At 51.1% G+C, this 21555-nt stretch overlaps 1 protein-coding gene across 2 annotated transcripts in view; it reads right to left on the bottom strand.

Annotated features, from left to right (window-relative positions):
• The window catches only part of SUFU (SUFU negative regulator of hedgehog signaling), a 98821-nt gene extending 79001 nt beyond the window's left edge, over positions 1-19820 (bottom strand). For both annotated transcript variants that reach the window (XM_056121011.1, XM_056121012.1), the window contains exons 1-2: positions 19451-19820; positions 13904-14038 (exon numbers count right to left, since the gene is read on the bottom strand). In XM_056121011.1, the coding sequence (XP_055976986.1) occupies positions 13904-14038; positions 19451-19632 (317 nt within the window). In that variant the 5' untranslated portion in view covers positions 19633-19820. The remainder of the gene's footprint in view (positions 1-13903; positions 14039-19450) is intronic.
• Between the last annotated feature and the right edge of the window lie 1735 nt (positions 19821-21555).

The following is a 21555-nucleotide window of genomic DNA, read 5'->3' as shown; positions in this document are numbered from 1 at the left end:
AGCTTAGAGAAAGCACTTAGAGCAGTGCCTGACTCAGGGGCCAGAGCCAGAGAACAGCGGGTAGGGCACTTGCCTTGCCCCCGGCCAACCCGGGTTTGATTCCTTGGCATCCCACGTGGTGTCCAAGGCACCACCAGGAGTAATTCCTGAGTGCAGAGTCAGCAGTCAACTCTGGGCATGGCCGGGTAGGGCCCCCAAATCAAAATCAACCAAAAAAGAGTAGTGCCTGGCTCAAAGTAAAAGCTGTGTCTGCAATTACACTTACATGCTTTTAAGTTTCCTCAACACTCAGGGACCTGGGTGCGGGGAGATGGATGCAGTCCCACACAAGTCAGGCAAAGCCCAAAGCTACTCTCTATCCACCCTTCTGTCGTCTTCCCAAGTCTGCCATCTGGTAACCTGCCGGTGTTGGGTTTTTCACAAACAGGAGCCAGGTCTGGTTTCTCATGGTCCCCCCAACCCTTAACCAAATCCACCTTCTTCTTCCGCAGTGCTTCACCTGGACTGGGGCTTGCTGCCTGGTGTGCTAGGCAGGTCCATCAGTGTCTGAGGGCTTGGAGGGCAGGTCTGGGAGAGGCCAGGAGAGTCCAGGGGCAAAGAGACTGTTCCTCAAGGCTTGAGTCAGGACAGACACAATCACCCCATACTTCCTAGGACCACAGAGCCACCCTGAGCGGCTGAGACAGGAAACAGAGCTGTGTGCCACAGCAGAGGCAGCTGGAGGGATGAGGACGGGGTGAAAGGCCAAAGTCCAGGGTCTTTAGACCACTGAGCAGGAGAGGTGCTAGAAAACACTCAGGTGTTTGAACTAGCACTTGGCACAGGGGAGCTGGGAAGATGGGGCTGGAAGGGTGGGCCAGGTATGACTGCCTCCAGGGTATCAATCAGAGCGGGGCAACCAGGAGGTGAAGTCAGCGCAGCCCGGAGGGGGCGCCACTCTAACTAGTCCTCCCCCCACCCCGACCCCTCAACAGTCAGGCTCGAGGAGCCTCTCCCCAGCTGTACGTTTACTATTGAGGGACTCTGGGCTGAGGAGTTTGGGGTTCTCCCCTCCCTCCCCAGCAAACGCAGAGACAATCCAAGCTGCAAGTGAAAAGCTTGACCAGGGAAGACTCCCCACATCCTTCTGGCCTGCAAGGAAGATCACATGCCTCAGTCTCCCTGCGATCTTATGGGGAAAAAAATAAAAGGGAATCCTCAGCATCCTTCTATGGACTTGCCTGCCTCCAGCCTGGGGTGACTGGCCTCTTCCTTTTTACTTTACGGGGATCCCTCGCCTCCCTCTGACCATTCCTAAGTAAAACTATAAAAGAGCAGGATGAAAGGAACTCTCAAGGCCAGAGAGATAGAGAGTAAAGGGCTTAAGGCACTTGTCTTGCATCTCGCTGGCCCTATTTTGATCCCGAGCACCAAGAAAGTCCTCCAGCACCTGAGCACAGAGCCAGGAACAAGCCCAGAACCCAGCTGGGTGCCGTCCAAACACAATACAAAATCCGAACCCAAATAAAAAGTGAATGGGGGGGAAATTCTCACCATTTCAGAATGCAGAGATCTGAGACCTGGGGCCTGAAAGCCGGCAGGGGTTCAGGCCCCTACCCCCACAAACACTGGCACTTCTACCCTCCCAGGACCAATTCTAAAGGCTCCTATTCCTCCAAGGCAGCCGGGAACCCTGCCCTTAGCGGTCAGCCTGAGAGCCAGCACCTTTAAGAGTTCGTATACGTGGGGCCAAGGTTTTGGGGGGCCGGCTTACCAATGAACCTACCGTGCATGCAGCCTGCTGAGCTCAGGGAATGCAGGAGGGGTTCCACTGGTGAGTGACTTAGAGGAAGAAGCCTCTGTTATCAGCCTCACAGAGCTGAAGGAAGAAAGCCAGGCGCAGGGCCCAGGAGAGAGCTCTCAGGCCTTGCACGCAGAGGTCCCTGGAATGATCCCCAGGGACTATAAGGTTCCCCAAGCACAGCTGAGATATACAGTCCTGGTAACCAGAGCACCCTTGGGCCCAAGGAACACCCCCGAGCACTGATCTGGGAGTTGTCCTCAGGCTCCCTGAGTACTGTTTGGGTGCCCCCATCTGCTCCCCAAAAAAGAAAGCAAAGCAACAGCCCAACCAGAGAAAGGACTGATCTCCCAAGACAGGTTATGGTCGGGAAAGGTTTCACTAGGAACCCTACAGGATAAAGCGGCATGTTAGAAAGTTGCTCCCAGGCGAGAGGGAGCTCAACGGACCAAGGACACACTCGCATCCCAGCACTGATAGTCCCCAAGTGCTGTGAGGAGCAACCCTTGAGCACTGGGCCCTCCTGAGCACCAGCCGGGACCCCCCTCACGCCCCCCCCCCCCAAATCTTTTCACAAACCAAGCTTTGAGAAGGAAAAATTCACATTTCCCAGCTGCAGGAGACCAAGGCCACATGAAACTACAACTAGAAAAGTTAATCTGTATCCAGTGCTTTAATAAATAACTCCTTTGGGTGCAGAGCCCAGCCGTTAGGAAGGCACCTCAAGGGGAACGGGGGTGTTCTTCACCCCGCTGGCCTGACAGAGGCCAGTCACTGCTGCTTACACCCCTGGGAGGGCGAGAGCAGCTTCAACCCTCCCAGGGAGCAGGTGCCGGCCAGCCAGAACATGCAGGGCGACACGCAGCCTGGGCATGGCAGGAGGATGTCCAGCCTCCAGAGTGGCCAGACCACCAGGCCTTGGCCACAGTGAGTCCTTCCAGTCCAACACACAGAGTGAACGACCTTAGGCGGTGGAATCCCACCACAATCGGCTGCCTGAGGTCACGAATGCACTGTCCTTGGGGCCAGAATTCGCCGTGCGGGTGGCCGACGAGGGTTTGATCCCTGACATCCTATATGGTCTCCAGAGCACTACGAGGAAGTGACCCCTGAGCACAGACCCAGGGGTAAGCTCTGAGCACCAAAGAGGAAGACAAAAAAACAAAAACACACAAATGCCTGCTCTCATTCGCCTGCCCCCCCGGTTAGGCCCTGGAGTCTGGGTCAGCTCGAGCTGCTGGCAGCACCAGGCAGCCTCTCCCACAGCCACACGGCACACCCAGCCCCCCACACTGGTCTACGCTGCCTGGCCCCAAAGGGGCAGTCGGGGTAGCCCGTAGATTCGGGGTCTGCAAAAAGGCACCCCACTCTCCCCTACAGCTGCCCCGAGCTGGAATTTGTTCCTGCACCCCAACCTCAGAAACAGGTCTCTGCAGGGGGCAGGGGTCGTGACTGAGTGGTAGAGCAGGCGCCAGGCGCGGGGCTGGTCCCAGCACCAGTGCCCCGCCCACCTCCCCAAGCAGGACCAGGAGTGGCCTCCACAACAGTAGGGGACCCGAACACGTGCTCTCCTGCCGTTTGCTACAGTGAATAGGGAAGAGCAGGGTCAGCACAGGCAGTCCCAGGGCTGCATCCCACAAACCATGACCCACCCCAGGGCTGCCCAGCCCTGCAGCCCGGGAAGCCTGGCTGGAGCAGGGAGAGGCGCACAAGAGCCCCCTGCTCGTCCTTAGGCTCCACTGACCGACCGTGAGGACAGCTCTCAATGGGAAGGGGTGTATACTGGGCCTCTAACACAGCCTTCTAAGAGATTCAAATGGAAAAGCAGTGTCACACAGAGGCTAAAAAGGCAGGTTTTTTTTTTTTTTTGCTTTTTGGATCACACCTGGAGATGCACAGGGGTTACTCCAGGCTCTGCACTCAGGAATCACTCCTGGCAACGCTCAGGGGGACCATATGGGATGCTGGGAATCGAACCCGGGTCAGCCACGTGCAAGACGAAACGTCCAACCCACTGGGCTATCGCTCCAGCCCCTAAAAAGGCAGGTTTTGAAGTCACTAAATCTGACTTTTTTTTATCTCCTATGAAATAGGTTCTCTACGCCTATAACTTCTGTATCTATAAGCAAGAGGTAGTAACAATTCTTTAGGTCACAGAACTACTATGAAAATCACATAAAAGGGCCAGAGAGATTGTATAGGGGTTAAGGTGCTTGTCTTGTTTGTGGTCGACTCGGGATCAATCCCCATCACCACATATGGTCCCCAAGGCACCCGCAGAAGTGATTCTGAGCACAGAGCAGGACTAATTCTGAGCACAACCAGGTATGGCCCAAACTGCCACCGCCCCCCCCCCCAAAAAAAAACCAGAATAACATAAAATAATGCCCCACTGAGGCCAGAGCAATAGTACAGTGGGTAGGGCGCTTGCCTTCCATGCAGCTGATCCAGGTTCAATCCTTGGCACCTCATGCAGTTCCCTGAGCACTGCCAGGAGTGATCTCTGAGCACAGAGCCAGGAATAAGCCCTGAGCACCACCGGGTGTGACCCAAAATAAAAACAAATAATGCCCCATAGAGTCCTTCACCCCGATCATGGGACAAAACAGAGAACAGGGATGTCAGAAAACGCTTTGGCTGTCTCCTCAACTGAACAATTAAGGGAACTGCATCGGTATTTCCTGTCTGAGGCAATAAATAATACTGGGTCACATTTTAAAACAAGTTTCCTTTACAATCCTGTTAATTTTTCCATTTTTTAATCACAGCTAGGGTCAGGTTTAATTTGGTGTTAGTGTATCTTTCCACACCTCCGCAGACTTGACTCTCTCCTGAACACAGAGCAAGATCGCCTCGGGCTCAGCGGCCTCTGCAACAGACTCAGTTCTGAAGGAGAATTTCGTAACATTGCCCTCTTATCACTCATTTCAATAATTACCTTCAAATTACTGCAAATGATACTGCAAATGATACTGGTTTCCATAGACAGTAGTGATCTTAACTAGTTTTTTTTTTTTAAAAAAAACCGGGCAGCTGACAAATGATGCTACAGTTTCCGTGGGCTTCCTTACCCATGGCTGCAGGCCCCCTGACACCTGGCACTCAGCAGGGAGGTGAAAGGCGCAGGGGGACTGCGCCTGCCTGTCATCTCAGTCACCCAGGGAAACGGCTGGGAAGAGTGGGATGGGTAAAGTCGGCCACAATGCTCAAGTCCCACCAGTCGCACTGGGCACCCATCAGGCAGTGCCGAACCGAACCCCCAATCTCCACAGCAGGGAAATCAGGCACCCGCCCCCACCCATTTCCCGGGGAGTCATGGACTCGGGCTTTCTGCAGGAAGAGGAGAATCAGTCCTGAGCTCTGCCCAGGCTTTCCAGGTTCACAGTCTTCCCTCACAGAAAAGAATCCCAGGAGGTAATGAATGGTGAAGGAGAGTAGTTTTATTCAGAGAAATATGGAAAGACACAGAGAGAGAAATATGGAAAGAGAGACAGCGAGGTGGAAGGAGGGAGAGGAGAGAGAGTGTTACATGTTCGAAAGAGAGAACAGGGGTTTCTCCCGAGGGTACACGTCTCTCTCACGTACACATCTCCTCTGATATGGGAGAACCGCCAAGATAGACAATGTGCCAATTGCAACTTGTTCGTGGTGGGGGTGGGGCTCAGAGCTTACTCCTGGCTCTGCACTCAGGAATGAAGCCTAGTGGTGCTTGGGGGATATGCGGGATGTCAGGACAGAGCCCGGGTTGGCCCCAGGCAAGGCGAGCACCCAACCTGCTGGACCATTGCTCTGGCCCACCACCAGACTGTCTTAAAGAGGCTCCATCATGTGAAGTTTGGAAAAGCAGATTTTCCTTCAAGAAGCTTACCAGGTTCTGGGCTGCAGAGATAGATAATACTGAGTTAAGTTGCTTGTCTTGCACGAGACCAACCCTGGGTCGATGCCCTGCACTAAATATGGTTTCCAGAGTCCTGCCAGGAGTGACTCCTGAGCATAAAGGCAGGAGCAGCCCCTGAGAACCATCTGAAATAGTCAGAACCATACCTTCCTACCCACCCCAACCCCCCAAAAAGATACCAAGTTCCAGAAGAAACTAGTCATACCAGCCGAAGATCAATTACAAAGAAAGGGTCAATTACAAAGAACTTATGCAACACAGCCCAGAACCGGGTAGCTACCAAAAACACAGGAGGCAACCCTGCTCCCATGCTCCTTCAGAGCCGGAATAATGCCGGAAACACACGTTCCAGTGGTGAGCTGAGACCCAGGGAGCTGGGGTTGGAGACACAGCACAGCGAGTAAGGTGCTTGCCTTGCACACAGCCAATTCAGGTTCAATCACCACACCACGCATGGTCCCCTAGGCATGCTGGGAGTGACCCCTGAGCGCAGAGCCAAGAGTAAGCCCTGAGCTGCCAATCTAAAAACCAAATAAAAAAGAAAGTTCAAGGGGTATGGTGCCGCCAGCAGGTCAGTCTGTACCTGTGAGGGCGAGTGCATCAGCAGCCTGATGGCACCTTCAGACTTCCAGATATCCCAAAATTGCTGCTGTGCCTTTGGCCAGACCCCAAAAACTTGGGGCAAACTTTACCAAGAAAGTAAACAGCCAAAAGTTAGGTATGTGGGAAACACACCCACAAACCACCTCCGGCTCAGCTATATAATTGGAGGCAAGGCCTCTCTGGTTCTTGACTGAACTGCTTAATGGCCATGATCCCAGAGACTCAGAAACAAATCTTGGAAACCAGTGGCTTTAGGTAGAAATGCGTCCGGTCCCTGCAGTAGGTTACCGGTGCTGGGCCAACCCAGGAGGGAATAGGTTTCATGCCTTGGCCTGTTCCCCCTGGCGGCCCAGTGGCTGCCATCCTTCAGAGGCCACTGGATAGTCAGCTTTGGGCCCCCAGTGACGAGACACACAGGGCCTCACGGGATAGGGGTGGAGCCGGGCTTGTCCTCCCCACCCCAACAAGACCCCAAGTCATTGCCCACGAATGGCCTCTCTGGCTCCTGATCAAGCTGCTTAACGGCCTTGATCTCAAAGACTCAGAAACAAATCTTGAAACCCAGCGGCTTTTGGCAGAAATGTGTCCGAACCCTGCAGTAGGTTACTGTCGCCGGGCCACTCCAGGGGAGAAAGGGTGCTGTCCCTCCGCCTATTTCCCCCTGGCGGCTTGGTGGCAGTCATCCTCCAGAGGCCATTGGACAGTCAGGCTTGGGCCTGCAGTGATGAAACTTGTTGGGCTTCACGGGATGGGGTGGAGCCGGGCCTGTCCTCCCCACCCCAATGAGACCACAAGTCATCACCCACGAACGAACTCTCTGGCTCCTGATCAAGCTGCTCAACAGCCATGATCCCAGAGACTCAGGAGCAAATCTTGAAACCCAGTGACTTTTGGCAGAAATCCCTCCAGATTTAAGTGTTAAAATTTCGGAATTTCAAAATCACATGGCTCTACTGCAGCCATGCGACATCGTATGTTATTCATAACCAGCTGATTGGATTCCACGGGATGTCAAGAGACCGCGTGGCCGCCCACCTACCAGATGGTCAGACTTCTTTGTCAAGATCATGAACGATCGGTTTGAGGCCCTCCATGTTCCCGGAGCGAAGAGATGCCATTGGGCTACACTAGCACGCGACAGGGACAAATGGAGACGTTACTGGCGCCCGCTCGAGCAAATCGACGACTAACGGGAAGTTAAGTGATTAAGTGAACCAGCAATAGAACACAAATTGTCTATTGTTGCCTTTTCAGCATATCTGAGTGTTGGGGTAAAATCTCAAATAATAATGGTGGGTCTGGTGTTGAAATATTGAATGTGATCAAAGTAGAGAGAGAGTAATGTGGAAATCATCTGCCCCACAGGTGAGGGGAGGGTGTGGGATGGGGGTATACTGGGATTTTTGGTGGTCGAGAATGGGCACTGGTGAAGGTACGGGTGTTTCACTGTATGACCGAGACTTAGACCCAAAAGCTTTGTAACTGCTCTCAAGGTGATTCAATAAATAAAATTATAAAAAATGGAAAAAAAAAAGTTCACACAGAGGTCTCACTACTAAAGGACATGAATTTCCTCTTTTCCTTTTTTTCTTTTTTGTGTTTTTGGGACACACACAACGGTGTTCTGGGGACTCCGCCTGCCCCTGGGCTCAGGGTCTGCTCCCTGCAGCGCTGAGGAACCATGTGGTGCCAAGGATGGAGCCCAAGCCTCGACGTGCAAAGCATATGCTGAGCCACATGAACTAGCTCTCGGGACACTTTTTAGTTCTTAAACTTAGTAATGAGGTATTTAACTTTATCTTCCCCCCCTTCCCTGACCTTCGTAGGTGCTGCAGGGTCTGGGGTGGGGGTGGGGTGGTCCTACTCTTGGTTCCAGAGCTCATGCTCGTATGGCAGGGACTCAGCTCGTGCTCGGGTATGGCGGGGTGGTACCAGGGAGCAAAATCCTGACTTCACACATGCAAAGCAGTCGTTGCACCGCGCAGCCACTTTCTAGGGCCCTGACTTAAATATCAAAGTGTTTTACCACACAGACCTTGAACACATGCAAGAAGGTGCTGCTGGGGGAAACAGTGTATATGTGTGTGGGGGGGGAGGTGGAAGCCCCTGCTCCTAAACTCAAAGGTTTTATTGGCCCGTTGGAAATATGGGAGTTTCTTAATTAAATTTAGAACTTAGACCTATAATTAGTAAGCTAACTAGTAGATCATAAAACTCTATAATTTAAGAATTTAGATTTTTAGATTAGATTTGAAAGACAAAATCTTCTAAGAATGTAGACAGTAAACCACAAACTTGGAGAAATATGTCAACAAAAAGGTATGGGTGAGAGATAGTACAGTGGATAAGGCTGTACTATATGATCCCCCAAGCACCACCAGGAGTGATCCTTGAGCACAGAGCCAGGAGTAACCCCTGAGCATCACTGGTGTCCCCCACACTCACACACCTAAAGAAATACAGGTAGAGGTTAGAGGCTCTGCATACCTGCTGTCGGTTCTTACTAAGAATATAAACTGAAGCCTAGCGCAGTTAGGGTCTTTACTGTCTGCATCTGTTTTCTATTCTGCCTCATTATTAATACTGTAATGCAGGGCTCCATTCAGGCAAGATTAATTCTCTGTTCCCAAAGACTTCAGCTGACATTGCAATGGATCCACTCAGAAGGCTACGCAGACAAACCCAGGCACAGCCACTGACATGTGATCAGTGAGAGGTGAGGCCCAGGAAGGGGAAACTGGCCGAAGCCTATGTTCAGAGAGGTGGTGTGACCCCGTGGTTAAGTACACAGAATTCTAGATCAGCAAGATAGTCCAAAGAGCTGGAGCACATGTTATATTTTGTTTTGTTTTGGGACCACACCCAAGTCATGCTCAGGGGCTTACTCTTGGCTCTACACTCAGGAATTACTCCTGGCAGTGCTCAAGGGACATATGGGATGCTGAGGATCAAACCTGGGTCAACCGCATGCAAGGCAAGCGCCCTACCTCTATACGTCTCCTGGATATGTTTTACATTTTGGGGGGGGAGGGAGGAGGGGGTGCAGTGCGGGTGTCATTGTATAAATCCAAAATACCACCTAGAGTGATCACTATACAAGTAGTCAGGGTGGTCAAAAGACAAAAGAAAAAAAAGAGTTTAGGCACCAGACCAGATATCGCAATCCAACTCCAGCTCTTTCACGGCCTTGCGCATGTGACTTCAGGGATCTAACCCCTCAGAGACTCAGTTTCCTCAATCACAAAATAGAAACACCCAGGGCTGGAGCAATAGCAAAGCGGGTAGGGCGTTTGCCTTGCACGCAGCCAACCCGGATTCGATTCCCAGCATCCCATATGGTCCCCCAAGCACCGCCAGGAGTAATTCCTGAGTGCATGAGCCAGGAGTAACCCCTGTGCACAGCTGGGTTTGACTCAAAAAAAAAAATAGAAACACCCAAATAAAATTATAAAGTGTTTGAAACAGTAACGTGGAACAGGACCAGAGAGACAGTACAGGGGCTGAGGCACTTGTGCGCATGCGGCTGACCTAGGTTTGATTCCTGGCACCACATTCAGTTCCCTCAGCCTCACGATGAATAACTCGTGAGCCCTCAAACAAGAAAACAAAAACAAAACAGCACCCACAAAAAACGGTGTGGAAGACGGTAAGAATTGAAATAAAGAAAAGGCTATTCTCTTCTTCATCATCGCCTTCAGAACCAGCCTCAAAAACTCAGGCTGAGCAGGGAAGACTCCCCGGGAGACACGGCCAACACCAAGGTATCAGAAAGACAGCTCAGTAAGGCAAAAAAAAGACAGAATCAGCTTTGGATTAATCGAGCTAATGAAGGGGAGGGAGAAGGACGTTTTACTGAATGAAAGAAACCCACCAGAGGACAGAGCGATAGTACAGCAGACACGGTGCTTGCCTTCCATGTAACTAACCCAGGTCCCCATATGGTGCTCGGAGTCACACCAGGAATGATCCCCAAGCACAAAATCAGTTCTGAGTACATTGGGTAGGGCTCAAAAACCAAAGAAAAGAAACCCTCCCTTTAGGGGGCAGGAGAGAGAGAGCACTCAGCACCGCCTGGTTCCCCAAGCACATGAACCCCACTTGAGAGTGACCCTCAAGCAGAGACAGGAGTAGTCCCTCGGCACCGTCAACAACCCCTCATAAAAACCCTGAGTCCCTTTTTCAGACATACCCAGTAGTGCTCGGGGCTTACACCTGGCTCTGAGTTCAAGGATCACTCCTAGTGGGGCTCAGGAGACCACCGAGTGGTACTGAAACTGAACCTGCATCAGCCATACGCAAGACAACACTCTACCTACTATACTATCACTGGAAGCTATATGTATCTTTAAACCTGTTTTTTTTGTTGTTGTTGTTTGGGGGGGAATAGCATGGAGGAGAGTTTGCCTTGCATAGAGCCAACCCAGGTTTGATCCCTAGCACCGCATATGGTCCCCTGAGCATCACTAGGAGTGATTCCTAAACACTAAACAGAGCTGAGCATAAACGTTGAGTCCCACCAGGTGTGGCACACAGAAACACCTGGAAAAAAAAAAGAAAGAAAGAAAAAAAAAGAAAAAATTATACTCAGGGCTAGAAATAGTTCAATGGGCTGAGCACACACTTTGCATGCAGGAGGCTGGGCTCGATCTGGAGTACCACATGGTCCAAGCACAACCCCCAAATAGTGTGCAAGCCAGAAGTAGTCACAGGGCACTGCCAGGTGTTGCCCCCAAACAAGAGGAATAAAAAGACTACACACACACACACACACACACACACACACAATACCTTATTGAAGAAAGTAGTTAGTGAGCTAATTATTTAAGAGGTCATGAAGCAGCTCATACATCCAAGGACAGACAATAAGATATAGGCAAAAGGATAAAGAAGCAATTATATATCTATAGAAGAGAATATTACATAGAAGGAAACATGAAATCTTGCCGTTTGCTACAACTTGGATGAACTAGAGGACATGATGAAGTGAGCTCAGAGAGAAAAGAACAAATACTGGATGACTTCATTCATCCATGGAATACAGAGAAATAAATCAGGGGACTAGACACGGCTGAATCATGACAAGCCCTTGGTCTTTGATTATAGAACTGAGGACACCAAGCCATGGGGGAGGGCAGGAACGAAAGAGGCAAACTTGGAGTGACAGAAAGACAGTGGTGGAGGCACTCAGGGGAAGTAACTTTTCAGGTGACATAACTTAGACCATTGTACCCCCATGAAAGTTGACACTTTGTAACCATGTTCCCTAATCTACAATTTTAAAGAGAGGCTCTAAAGCACAGTCATTCAGAGGAGGGGCCTGGAAGCAGAATGCCGCCTCTATCACTCCCAAGCTGGGTGACATTTATTAAGCAAATTATGGAACTCCCTTGTGACTCAGTTTCCTCATCTGTAAAGCAGAGCGCATATTAGCACCTACCGATATTACAGGGCTGCGACGAAAATGAAACTAGTTAAAACATGCACATATAAAATGATGAGCAAACCCCTGGGCTCAAGAGCCCTGCTTAGGGAGGGTTAGCTTTGATTGTTCTTACTCCTGCCGCTACTGATTTAGCTGATTTCAGACTAAGTTTACTATGGTAAACCTGATATTAAAATTTGTTTAGGAAGGGCTGGCGTGATAGTAGAGTGGGTAGAGCACTTGCCTTGTATGTGGCCGAGCCAAGTTCAATCCATGGCACCCCATTAAGTTCCCCAAGTCCTACCAGGATTGGCCTATGAGCACGGAGCCAGGAGTAAGCCCTGAGCAACACTGGGTATGGCCCAAAACAAACAAACAAACAAGCAAACAAATCTATTTAGAAGCTGGGGAAATAGCTCAGAAGTCCATAGTGCATGTCTCGCCTGGTTCAAACCCCATGTTTGATCCCCAATATCGCATGGTCCCTCCAATCAGCCTGGATGGCCCTGGTGGCCCTCAATGCCACCAAACCTGAATCCTCCACATCAGGACCTGCACCACTGGGTCGAGTATCACTGGGAGTGGCACCAGGACACCAATGGGAAGGCCAACAATTAAGAACATAAAAATAAAATGCGGGGGGCTGGAGAGATAGCACAGCGGTTAGGGTGTTTGCTTTGCACGCGGTCGACCCGGGTTCGATTCCCAGCATCCCATATGGTCCCCTGAGCAACGCCAGGAGTAACTCCTGAGTGCAATGCCAGGAGTAACTCCTGTACATAGCCAGGTGTGACCCAAAAAGCAAATAAATAAACAAATAAATAAATAAAATGTGTTCATTTCTATTTATTTATTTATTCTGATTTTTGGGTTCCACCCAACAGTGCTCAGGCTGCCAGGGACTGAACCAGGTCGGCCACATGCAAGACAAATGCTTTGCTTCCTATACTATCTCTCTGGCCCAAAATAAATTTGTTGAAAGTCAGTCACTATATACTATATCTTTCTGTCGTGGCTTTTTTTTTTTTTTTTTTTTTTTTTGCTTTGGGGCCACACCTAGCACTCAGGGCTTTACTCCTGGCTCTGTACACAGGGATCACTCCTGGCGGTGCTCAGGGGATTTTATCACGTACTGGGGATCAAACCCAGGTTGGCCACATGCAAGGTAAGTGCCCTACCTGCTATACTATGCTATACTAGAATCAGTCAGTGTAGAAGGAAGTAGGGAAGGCAAATAGAATTTAGAAGTACACAAGGTGGAAAACAGAAGACAGATCAGATTAAAAAAACATACTGTGGATAATCTGACCAGATAATTACAGGTTAAAACAGCATTCTTCAGATCAGAGAGATAGTACAGAAGGTAAGGCTCTTGGCACTGCACAAGGCCAAATCCAGCTTAGATCCCTGGTACAGCAGATGGTCCCCTAAGCACCCCCAGATGTCCCAGAAAAGAGACGAGGAAAAAAGAAGGAAGGAAGGAAGGAAGGAAGGAAGGAAGGAAGGAAGGAAGGAATATGGGCAAGGCAAGAGGGATAAAAGATGCAGCTAAGAAATAGCCAAGAAGAGGGCCAGAGTGATAGTAAAGCAGGTAGGGCACTTGCTTTGCACACAGCTGACCTGAGTTTGATTCCCATCATCCCATATGGTCCCCCAAGTACTGCCAGAAGTGATTCCTAAGTGTAGAGACAGGAGTAACCCCTGAGCATCCCAGGATGTGAGCCAACAACCCCCCCCACAAAAAAAAAATAAAGCAAACAAAAAGAAATAGGAGAGTAAAATGTAGTAGTGATACTGTCAAATATTTTGAACTTGGATTTATGCTTTGGTTTTGGTTTTGTTCTATAATAAGCTAAAATAGAAAAAGAAGTAGGTTTAGAGACATCCACCCAAGTTCTGGGTCTCAACAGGTCTCAACCTGTTCCTGAGTTCAGGCACCAGTGCCAGCTTGGAAGCAGGGGATGGTCAGGAATTCCCGCGCATCATCTGACACTTCCCCCGCGCTCGATGAGCAGTGCTTGCGGACTGACCTGGACCACCTCCACACAAGCAGATACAGGCGGGGAGAGCAGGAAAACGAGGCCCTTGGCCCCACAGGGCTATGGCACTAGCACCCATGCTCGGGGCAACCTCCGAAAGAAGAAGACCCCCAGGGCCAAGGAACGGGCAGGGACAGAGCGGATGAGAGGCGGACACTCACTCGTGGACTCTGCTGTCACCGTAGAGATCGCTCAGGCCGAAGCTGATGTAATGCCAGTGCTCGGGGATGCTGGCAGACGGGCTCCCCACGTTCCTGTACATGCTAACGTAGTCCAAGGGGTCTGGGCCCCCCAACCTGGGAAAGACAAAAAACAGAGGGGTCAGTGGGAGCCTGGCGGCAGACAAGACCAACCCAGGGGCTCACCAGCGAAATGGAAGCCCCCTCAGGGAGGAAACTGACAGGGAAGGTGAGAGAGACCTCGCCTTGGGGTATAAGATCAAGAGAGCTGCAAGAGGTGCCCGTCCATCTCCGATGGGCAGGACCCCTTTTGAGGAACGACAAAGGCCGGGTAGTTTCCCGTCTGGCTTCCTCCTGTTTCAAATTACCAAACGGAACTGGCAGGGATCAAGGCTCTTCGTCACTCTCCCATGCTCTTCCAAGGCATCTCACACACATACCGACTCTAAGGGCAGCCTCCATAGGGGGTCTCTGGGCATTCCCCAGACCCTCCTGGACATTCCCCACGGGCATTGTCCCCACACCGTTCCTAGAAGCAGAGGCTCCGCCACTCCTGCCGCCAAGCTAATTCCTGAAAGACTACACTGTGCCCTACGTCAATTCCAGTCTGTTCCAAACAAGCCCAGTGCCTCCAGACCCCAGCTTGGCACCCCGCAGACCAAAGCTGGTCTTTAATCATGCAGGTGACAAATGCCAAACTTAGGCTAGCTTGGCTCAGCAATGCAGAGAAGCCACCAAGCCCTTGAGGGTCTACATGAGAAGACCCCAGGAGACTGGCAGATGGGGAATATGAGATGATTTGGGGCCTCAGAATATCACAGTAAACTTTCCCCCTAAGTCCAGCAGAAGCTGCTGAAAAAGAGATCCATCATCACCTCACTCTGAGGATTTAATTCAATCAGGGTTCTCTTTAGAAGAGTATTTAGTGCTTTAAAAAAAAAGAAAAGAAAAGAAAGGAAAAGAAAGCAAGACTGCGTTTCTTCAGAATGAACAGGGAACTTGGTAGAGTGAAGAAAGATACTAAATGAAAACCATCACGGGAAGGAAGTTCCCATTTTGCCCATAATTGCACCAAAGCCGCCACGGATGGCTGCACCAACCCAGCTCACCCCGGGGACGATGGCAAGGTGCACTCCTAGAGCAGACAGAGCTTGCTGATGGAAAACGAAGAACCAAAGACAACACATGTTACACGCGATCCAGCAAGCATGCCAGTGGCATGCAATGCGAACACTATTAAAACCAGTAGGTCTGTTTTATTCCTCTTTTGCCACAAAATTACTCGTCTTTGTAGAAATCCTTATTCTCTGCTAGGAAATGCTACTATTTACAGAATTTAATTTGGTGTAGGGACACCCTTAGCAGTGCTCAGGAACTATTCCTGAAGTGATCCTTAGAAGACACTTTTATTTTCTTGTTTTGTTTTGGGTTTTATTTTTTTCTGGGGAGGGGGTAGCAGACCTCAGGGCTTAATTCTGGTTCTGCATTCAGGGATCACTCCTAGAAGTCCTCAGGGGACAATATGGAGAGCTGAGGATTGAACCTAGGTCGGCCACATGCAATACTAATGCAATACTATACTATCACTCCAGCGTCTCAGGAGTCACCTTTTTTTTTGGGGGGGGGGGAGGCAGGGTGTTGGAGGCCATACCCAGAGGTGCTCAGAGCTCACTCTTAGCAGAGCTCAGGGGACAACACGGATGTCAGGTATCAAGCCCAGGTTGGGTGCCTGCAAGGCAAGCACCCTACCTACTCTGGCCTCAACAGGAGTCACTCTTGGGAGTTCTTATCTTCTCACCAAGATCATAGGTGCTGGGGCTGGGATTCAGGCCACCCGCATGTGAAACACGTGCTCCAGCCCAAGGCACCATCTCACTGGTCCTATTTATAGAATTTCTAAGAATAAGCTGCCACAAATAGCTTTGACTCCAACTGAGTGGATTAGGAAAAAGAAGAACGCTCCATCCATGTCGTAACTCCACTGAATCTAATTCCACAGACAGTTGGAATTCGGAAGTTTATGAGGAAGAGAAGAAGAAAGAGCAGTTCTCCCTGGACAGACCCCAGGCCAGCAGCAGAAGGCAGAGCATGGGGCAGTGAGGCCAGGCTGGGGCAGGCTCAGTCCAGCCCCTCCTGCCACCCAGACGCTGCATCCACCCTCCAGGGCTTCATCTGCCCCACCATGGCCACCCTCCTTCTCGACAAATCTTCTGGGAGATGCTCCCTCAAGGAGAGAACTTCACCCAAACATCTCACCGCTAAGAGCTCAGAGTGGGATGATGCTAACTGTGACCCCAGCACAAAGCTTTCAGTTCTATAATACAGAAACCTGATGGGAAGCCAATAAGCATGTAGAAAATAACTGTACTTCACACTTAGAAAAAGATGTTCTCAGGGGCCGGAGCAATAGTACAATAGGTAGGGCATCTACCTTGCATGCAGCTGACCTGGATTCGATCTCCCGCATCCCATATGGTCCCCCAAGCACCGCCAGGAGTAATCCTAAGTGCAGAGCCAGGAGCAACCCCTGAACATCACCGAAGTGACCCCCTCACCACCACCAAAATAAAAGATGTTCTCCAAGGACCCACACAACATCCATCTCTTAATTCCTTGAACACCTGATTTTCTCTCACAGAGATATAACAAGACTGGAATGGCCCCTGGGTCTGGGTTCTACCTTGGCGTCTACTCATAAAGTCTCAATGGTTATTTAAGATGTCAGGTGCCAGGCAGTCAATCACAAAAATGGAAACATTGAGTGCTGAAGAGACAATAAAGGGGTTAAGGGGTTTGCCTCACCCCACCAACAAATCCCCGGGTTGAATCCTGACACCATATACAATCCCCTGAGCACTGCCAGATCTAGGAATAGCCCACTGAGCACTGCTGGCTATGATCCACTCAAAAAAAAAAAATCTAAAGAGGTCTGTGAGACCCCAAATGTAAGGGATGTGAAATGAAGCAATTTCAGAATCCTAATGAAGCGAAACTCCGAACCAGACGCTGAGATATTCCCTCACATTTCTCAGCCTCTAGGCTGCATTTCTAATATCACAAAGTGCCAACTTTGCCCATCACTGATGACAAGTCCTAGAAGCAGCGTGTGGCAGAAAGAGTTCCCCAACCAGTAGGGGTGGGGAAGAGGGGTGGTATTGGAGGGAAACTGGGGACACTGTGGCAGGAAATGTACACTGGTGAAGGGAGTGGGTATTAGAAATCCTGACTGGGCTGGAGTGATGTAGCACAGCGTATAGGGCATTTGCCTTGCATGCAGCCGACCCGGGTTCAATCCCCAGCATCCCATATGGTCCCCAAAGTACCATATGGGACCGGAGTAATTCTTGAGTACAGAGCCAGGAGTAACCTGAAAGAAAGAAGGAAAAAAAGAAAGAAAGAAAGAAAGAAAGAAATCCTATGTATAAAACCTAATCGAGAACAACTTTGTAACTGTATATCTCAAGGTGATTCAACCAAAAAAAAAAAAAGTTACCCAACCCAGTTTAAGTTATTTGCCCGTGCTAAGTATCTTTTTTTCTGGGTGGGGAGGGAGGGGAGTGGCTGAAGGGGAGAATTTTCTACAGCAGTGCTCAGCGGACCAAGCATCACTCCCTGTGATACCTGGCCAGCCAAATCTGTGGTTCACTGCTAGGGCCCAAGGATGATGAAGCTACTCAGACCCTGTGGTACTGGGGATCACCAGAGCCAACCCAGCAGCCTCCTGGGGGTCATGCAGTGTCAGGGACCAAACTGGAGTCCCAACCACAGCAGACACACACACGCCCCTAAGCCATGTGCTAGCTCCCCTGTGCCTACTTTCATACCTTCTGAACTAAGCTCAATATTCAGAGCCACTTGGGTGGCAGAAAGAAAAACAGCTGCCACTCTGTCAGCAGAGGGTTTTCTCTGAGCACGCAGCAGGGCAGGGCCAGCCCTTGTCTCTCACCTCGAAGTCCTCTAGCGCACGCACACATCAAGATCCAGACTTAAATACTGAGGTGCAATTTGAACGGGTGATTAAACTGCCAAAGAGCTGCTTTTCACTCAGAAGCTCTCTCCCCAAACTGAAAGCCCATATTGTGCCTGCCACAAGCTGGAGAATTCATACAGAGGCTAAGCACTTGCCTTGCATGCAGGTTTGATCCTTGGCACCCCAAGAGACCCCTGAGCACAGGTCCAAAGTGTGCTCTGCCCCACCTCCCAGAAAAAAAAAAAGCAGGACCTGACCACAAAAGAATAGTTAGCCTGTCAGAGAAAATTGTACCTATGGTCAGTCACATCTCCTCCTGCCCCAGACAGAGGCAGGCAGCTGGGCTGTCCCCATGCTCAGCCTCTTCCCACCCTCCCTCCATCAACCACAGCCTTGGGTCTGCCACCTCCGGAGGACAAGACCCAGTCCCAAGACAGAGGGACTGTTGGCCCCACACACCTGCATCTGCCCTTCTGGCCAATTCTCCTGGGAGGTGGCACCTCAAGGAGAGAGGCTGCCCAGGGAGTCCTTCCCGACACATCTAATTCAGTGTCTGCATTACTGTAGCTCTGGACAGTCAACCCAACTGCCAGGCTCCTGGCACTGAAGACCCCCCAAAACAGGCTCTTCTGCAAAGGCACCTCAATACCTGTTCTGCTGTGAGCCTGCAGGCTTACAAGAAGGAATGGAAAACTACTAACCCAAACCCAAGCGCTGCCCAGGAGGGTTACTCTCCACTCCCCCCGCCACCAACCGCCCAGAAACTGCTGCTGAAATCCTGATGCGTGTGGCCAGGAAGCTCCGAGCTACATCCCAGCGCCTTTCTTTGCCCGGTCTATGCCACAAGCCCTCCCCCACTCGCCCCATGTCTTCACCATTCGCCCGTGGCCCCCTCCATCCAAAACCAAGACCCGGGTCTCGCTGTCCTAGCCCACGTTCTAAAGCAGAGCTGCTGCAGATGCAGAAGGAAACTGCAGAGAGAGAACGGTGCAGAGTAAGCAGAAAGTTTGTCCGGGGGAGTTGTTCCGCCGAACTTCACGCGCAGGACACTGCCCAGATAGGATGTCTGGGCTCACCCGCAAAGGATCGCAAGGAGACCGCCAGCCCCAACGTGCCCCCCAGCAAAGCCCACTCGGCTCTCCCGGGCCCCGCCCCGCCGCCCCCGCCCCCCGCGGGCTTCCCCTCGCCCACTAATGACCCCCTACGGGCGTCCTCTCCTTTCACCACGTTTACAGTTCCCTCTCTCCTGCGGTTCCCCCCACGGCTCCGACAACCCCCCCCCATTGACTCTTTTCTCCTAATCCCGGCTAACCCTTCATCCTTCCCTCCCTCTTTAACTCTTCCCTACCCACGGGCTCCGTTAACCCCTTTGTCCCCATTACCAACTTGTGCCCTAACTCCTTCAAAGCCTCGCAGCAGGAAGCCCCCATCCAAGTCCTTTAGCCTTCCTCCTCCTCCTCCTCCTCCTCGCCTGCAAATGACTTCGCCCCCGGCGCCTAAACCCTTCCCAGCCCCCCCACCCCCGCCCCGGCTCGGTCCCCGAGCGGCCCAGGGCGTACCAGTACTTGACGATAGCGGTAACCTGGAGCGGGTTCGGCTGGTCGGGGTAGAGGCGGCGGCACTCCCCGTAGATGGCGTGCAGTCCCGGGGGGAAGAGCGAGGCGAAGGGCGGCGGGGCAGTCGGGCCAGGGGCCGGGGGCGCGGCGGGGCCGGGGGGCAGGCTAGGCCGCAGCTCCGCCATTGGGGCGCGTAGGGCGCAAGGGGAACCCGGGAGCACGGGCGAGGGGAGCACTGACGCGCCAGCGGGCCGACTCCGAGGGTGCGACTCCCGGAGGCGCCGGGGGCTGCAGCGAGGTCTAGGCTCTGCGCGCCTGCGCACAGCGCACGGTCCGCCCAGGCCGCCGCCGCCGCGGAGACCGCCGGAGGGTGCCTCGGGGACCGCGGGGCGCTCGAGGGGGCGGGGCGCCGGCTCTCCCCGTCCCCGCACCTATTGGCTAGTGTCCGTGCCCATCGAGGGTGGGAGGGCGTGTCTTGACGGTGAGTCCCGCCTCCCCTCCTGGCCGAGAAGGCGTCCCAAGGCTCTTGGCCTCCCCCTAGCGTTAGGAGGAACCCAGGTTTCACTAGAGACGGCGAGGTGCTAGGGTCCCCGGCTGGGGGAGTGCGCCCAGTTTCGAGCAGTTCTGCTAACACTGTGGTAACGAGAATGCAAACGGAAATCTGACAGTGGACTTCTATATTTGTTCTTGGGATGCTAATTTTCATCTACTGTAAAGCTTACTATTTCCTATTCCTATCTTTGACGGTCCATTGACCAGTCCGTTGCCACTAACAGTACCAAATTCAGGGGTCTTCTACTTATTTTGGAGTTCTGCCAGAAAGTTGCGAGAGTCAGTGAATTAAAGAGATTTGGCAATTATTTGCTCAATGTTTTTAACGATGACAACAAGCTTTTCTTTGTTCTGTATGCAGATTACCTCAAGGAACAGGAATATCCATCATGCATTATGAGTCTGCCTTTTCCCATCATGGCTCGAGTCAGTAACTAGGAGGGGAAAAAAATTATTTTTGGTTTGGGGGCCACACCCTATGATGCTCGGTGGTTCCTCCCAGCTCCTGGTCTAACCGGTGCTCCCCGTATGCAAAACAAGCACTCCAGCCCTTTGAGCCATCTACCCCAGCCCTGTAATTCAACTTTTAATTCCTAAGGCACCAGTGGGAATTATTTTTCTGTTACCAATAGTCTTTCATTAACTTATTCCTATACTAAGTTCCTCCCCGGTTGGGGAGCTTCTTTTCCTTTTACTTTCCAATAAACCTTACTACTTCCAAACACAAGAAACAAACAAATAGAAAAAGCCTTCCATGTATAAATGCCTTTCAGATATCTTATTAGGGTGGAGGGGATAGTTTGGCGACCAGTGCTAAAGGATCTTTGCAAGTTGAAGTAGGGTGAAGGGGACAAAATTAAATCTAAAGAAAAAATGCACCGGGCTGATTTGAAAGCAGTAGCAAAAACCTCTCCTCACCTCTATTTTCTCACCACCAATGATATTCTTGCTCTCCTTGAAAATTAAAGCATGCTTGAGCAGTTCCTGAACCTCATGAACAAGTTTTAATGACCCAAACTGATATATACTAGTATAGATAAGCTATACTTCCAAATACCAGTCTTCAGATCAACATTAGCCTGTTACAAGGTTTACACCTATTCAAGGAGATATACGAGGGGCTGGAGCAATAATACAGCGGGTAGGGCGTTTGCCTTGCACGCAGCTGACGCAAATTCAATCCCCAGCATCCCAAATAGTTCCCCGAGTATCGCCAGAGATAATTCCCGAGCACAAAACCAGGAGCAACCCCTGATCATCGCCAGGTGAGATCCAAAAAAAAAAAAAAAGAGCATAAAAGAAGATATACGAAAGGCAGAAAAAATATTGGTTTTTCCATAACAGCAGATTGTATGCAATTTATTTCTCATTGTTTCCAGTTCTTCCCCCGTGTATATTTTTTTTTGTTTTTTATTTTTGGAGGGGGGATTACACTGGTGATGCTCACGCTTACTCCTGACAGTGCTCAGGGGACCATATGGGACGTCGGAGATCAAACTCAGGTCCGCGGAGTGCAAGGCAAAACCTCCTATCCGCTGTACTATTGCTCCGGCCCA

Source organism: Sorex fumeus, unplaced genomic scaffold (genome assembly GCF_029834395.1).
Source record: "Sorex fumeus unplaced genomic scaffold, SorFum_2.1 ptg000043l, whole genome shotgun sequence".
Lineage (NCBI taxonomy): Eukaryota > Metazoa > Chordata > Mammalia > Eulipotyphla > Soricidae > Sorex > Sorex fumeus.
The sequence above is the reverse complement of the archived record's forward strand: the minus strand, read 5'-3'. Positions and strand labels throughout refer to the sequence as shown.